The sequence below is a fragment of the Gossypium arboreum genome, chromosome 11, assembly GCF_025698485.1.
Source record: "Gossypium arboreum isolate Shixiya-1 chromosome 11, ASM2569848v2, whole genome shotgun sequence".
NCBI classification, from domain to species: domain Eukaryota; kingdom Viridiplantae; phylum Streptophyta; class Magnoliopsida; order Malvales; family Malvaceae; genus Gossypium; species Gossypium arboreum.
In genome coordinates, this window is record NC_069080.1 from 57,347,031 (window position 1) to 57,351,195 (window position 4,165).

At 34.3% G+C, this 4,165-nt stretch overlaps 1 protein-coding gene across 1 annotated transcript; it reads left to right on the top strand.

Moving 5' to 3' along the window:
• The first annotated feature begins 1,925 nt into the window (after nt 1-1,925).
• Nucleotides 1,926-3,724, top strand: LOC108477465 (2-methylbutanal oxime monooxygenase-like). The gene is made up of 2 exons (XM_017780013.2): nt 1,926-2,909; nt 3,007-3,724. The coding sequence occupies exons 1-2, from the start codon at nt 1,983-1,985 to the stop codon at nt 3,625-3,627; spliced, it is 1,548 nt and encodes a 515-aa protein (XP_017635502.1). The 5' UTR covers nt 1,926-1,982; the 3' UTR covers nt 3,628-3,724.
• Nucleotides 3,725-4,165: the final 441 nt, after the last annotated feature.

The following is a 4,165-nucleotide window of genomic DNA, read 5'->3' on the forward strand; positions in this document are numbered from 1 at the left end:
AACTGTTTGCCTATTGATTATAAGTTCATTTAGTCATGAATTCATTCAATTATATTATCGTGACTAAGCTCTTCCTAATTACATATCATTACAAAAGCTACTCAATCAGTGCTCATCCAATTACCTTATCATAAGTGTGTTACCCTCATAGGATATCCTTAATCTTTTTATGATAAATTTTCTCCCTATATAATTCTATTTTATGTCATGGTAACCATTACATCTTTCTTCATGAAAGATTAATTACTATCAAACAGTAATTAAGTCATTTATCACAAAGATAAACAACCTGTGACCACGTTTACTTTTCATTTATCATGTAATTTCAATTAGAGGATATCATTTACCTATTAATTGGTCTATGAATTCCACTATTGTGAATGATGCTACATACTGCAAAAGTCATATACCCAATACACCAGCTTTCGATTCCTTATCTATTTGAACTCTATCTTTTACTTAAATCAAAGTATATGTGAGTCACATTTACATAGTCCATCATCCACTCAGGACTAACATATGTCACACCATGAACGTCATAAGTGAATAAATCAATAAATAGATTTAGGATCTATTCTACTTGGGTCTTGTCTAATGTATTGTCAGTCCAGCCAATCACATCTGTCTCTATCTTTTGGGAATCATCCGCTCTGATGTTCAAGACAAAACATCTCCCTAATTGGACTTGATAGACAAAATGTTAGTCTCAATTAGTTCACTCCTTTTATACTAAGGACATGTTTAGGTTCATCTACTAATACAAGTTGTATTTTCGTATCACGATCTGACCTCATAATATCGCTTAGTATTAGTTAAACATTAGATAATCATTGAGCCAATGTTTGCTTTCATTTTGCTTTGCATGCAAAAAAATATTGAGGACAGTATACAAAATGTATTACTGTAAATAATGGATTTTTATTAAACCAATTTGTTCAAAAAATATAGGTGTACATAGACGAAAATACTACACTTAGGGAATCAGATCCTACAGAAGATTCAATAGACCACTGAGTCATTGGTTCTGGAGTCACTAACCATCTGTGTGTTTCTTTACAAAGGTTACAAAGGTTCAAGAAAACGAAAGATCTTAGAGATAATTGTACTAAATCAAAGTTTAGGTATCAAATTACACATTAAAACAAAATTAATGTATAAATTTAATATTTATCCCTAAATTTATCTATAAATCTTAAACACTAGACTAAAATCTTAATATTAATTTAATATTTTCTATAAAATTCAAAAATCCTAAATTCTAGATCCTAAAATTTTAGACTCAATCCTAAATTTAAATTTTTAATATCTTATATCTAAACCTTAAATCATAATTTTTAAAATTAATCTTTCAAAAGAATAAAACTAAAATTAAGTTTGCTTTGTGAATTCCTTCTGGAATCACGGACCATTAGTTTATCTTCTTTTCTTTTTCTAAATTTTATTTTATTTCAAAGTTGTGAATTTGAACATATAGCGTTTTCTTTTAATGAATAAACCAAAAGTATATATTAATTGATGCATTCGAGTGTTATATACTTATATTCATGTTATTTTAATTTATAATGTGATTTGATTATTTTTCTATCTTGTTTGAATAGAATATTTTAATTTATTTCATCTATACAAAATATAGTGAACAGCGTATATTAATATTGAATTCTCACATATCACAATTGTTTATAGTTGAACTTGAAATTAAATACACTTAGACCTAAAGTTTTAGTCTTAATCAACCATGCCAATACCTTATTAGAGAAAATTTTGCAATTTATGTGTAAATTTTGTGTTATATCTCAATTAACAATATATTTGCGAGAGTGTTTAACTTAAATCAAAATTTTAGTTTATTTTATGCATGTTGATACGACACTAATTTAACTTCGGGGTTGGTTATTTTAATCAACGGTACTAGTGTCACAGGCACACAGAGCTGGGCGATTTAGGACTCTTTAGGCTATAAATATGAGTTTAAACCAACGAATATGGAAGAACACATCTCAATAATGTTGGTATTTGATTTCTCCCAATTACAATGGCTGCCTTCCATTCTTTTCCTCACAGTGCTTACACTGCTTCTTCTAAAGAAGGAGAAGAACGAGAGAATGAAAGGTATTAAGGTTCCTCCAGGCCCTCCAAAGCTCCCTTTCACTGGGAACTTGCATCTTTTGGGGAACTTGCCTCATTGTTCCCTTGAAAAATTGTCCAAGAAATACGGCTCCATCATGTTATTGCAGCTAGGCAGCGTGCCTACGGTGATTGTTTCGTCTGCTAAAACAGCTGAACAAGTCCTCAAAATTCATGACCTTTATTGTTGCACCCGTCCAGCGTCCCCCGGGCCTAACAGGTTCTCCTACAATGGTCTAGACGTGCTGTTTTCGCCATACAGTGATCATTGGAAGGAGATGCGTAAAGTTTTCATTTCCGAGCTCTTGAGCATGAAGAGGGTACAATCTTTTGCATACGCAAGGGAAGCTGAGGTTGATAAATTGATCACTTCTTTATCTCAGGCTTCCCCGGAACCGGTCAACCTCAACGAAAAGATATTTGCGCTCGCAGATGGTATCGTCGGTACGGTTGCTTTCGGTAAGATATACGGGCCGGACCAATTCAAGGACAAAGTATTCCACAAAGTTCTTGGTGAAGCTATGAACATGTTGGATAGCTTCTCGGCGGAGGATTTTTTCCCAAGGATAGGAAGAATTATAGATGCTTTGACAGGGCTCGGTGGTAGGCTTGAGAAGTGCTTTTACCAGTTTGATGGTTACCTGCAAATGGTGCTTGACCAACATCTAGATCATGCAAGGCGGAAACCAGAGCAAGAGGATCTTGTTGATTTCTTGATGAGATTAATGAAAGATGAAAGCAACAGTTTCAGGGTAACAGAGAATTGTGTGAAGGCCATGCTCTTTGTAAGTTTCTTAGGTGTCTTCATCTTTGTTTTTCCCTAACTAATCATATTTCAATACAATTCATAATTAATTTCCATCTTATTGTGTATTGCCGCAGGATGCGTTTATCTGCGGCATAGTCACCACTTCTACAACGATTTTATGGGCAATGTCAGAGCTGGTAAAGAACCCAAGAGTTATGAACAAGGTGCAAGCTGAAATAAGAAACTGCATTGGGAAGAAAGCAAAAGTAGAAGGAAAAGATGTTGCGAAATTGAAATACCTCAAAATGGTTGTTAAAGAGACCTTCAGATTACATCCGCCAGTCCCTATATTACCTCCTCGAGAGGCTATGCGGGAATTTAAAGTGGGTGAGTTTGATATACTTCCTAAAACAAGAATTTTGGTTAATGTTTGGGCTATTGGCAGAGACCCCAACGGTTGGGAAAACCCCAATGAGTTTTATCCCGAAAGATTCGAGGGAAGTCGCATCGACTTTAGAGGGTCGGATTTCAATTTGCTGCCGTTTGGAGCTGGTCGTCGGAGTTGCCCTGGATTGGATATGGGAGCCACAAATGTTGAGTTCTCCTTGGCTAACATGCTCTACGGGTTTGATTGGGAGGTGCCTAATGACATGAAGAGAGAAGACATTAGTATGGAAGAAGGTGGACTTGCTTGTCAAAAGAGGACACCCCTTTGTCTTGTGCCAATTTCCAACAGCTCTTTAAATATTCCATAAAATTATGAAAAAGGAAAGTAATATGGGATTGGGAAACTAATGTATGGATCAGTGTCTTATTAATTTGAATAAATGCATCTGTTATTTCTAAAATAAATCCTATTGCATAAGGTTTACTACATGATTATACGTCCTACTATGATAAACGACTTAAGTACACTAAAAACAGTCGGCAATTATGGAATTTTCACCACACTAAGCCCTTGGTTGTGCCATTTTCTCCAAGAAACAAACTCCAGGGCCTTGATTCATTATTTTTACACCAATTAATTGCAACCGCAGAATTAGAAGCTGATTCAAGAATCAACTGAGATCCACTCAACATCCCAGAGTTGCGGAGCAATTTTATGGCTATTATTAGTAAGTAATGTGGATGAGAAATTAGAAAGTTGGGTGTGTAGGGTTGCTTTTGAAACTGGATTTGAATTGTTCAAGTTTTTGAAAGTCGGGTTATTTTGAGTTTGAGAATGAGTTCGAATTTGGATTATTCTAAGTTATAATAATTTCATATTTAATTATTTATGTTTAATTTAACACT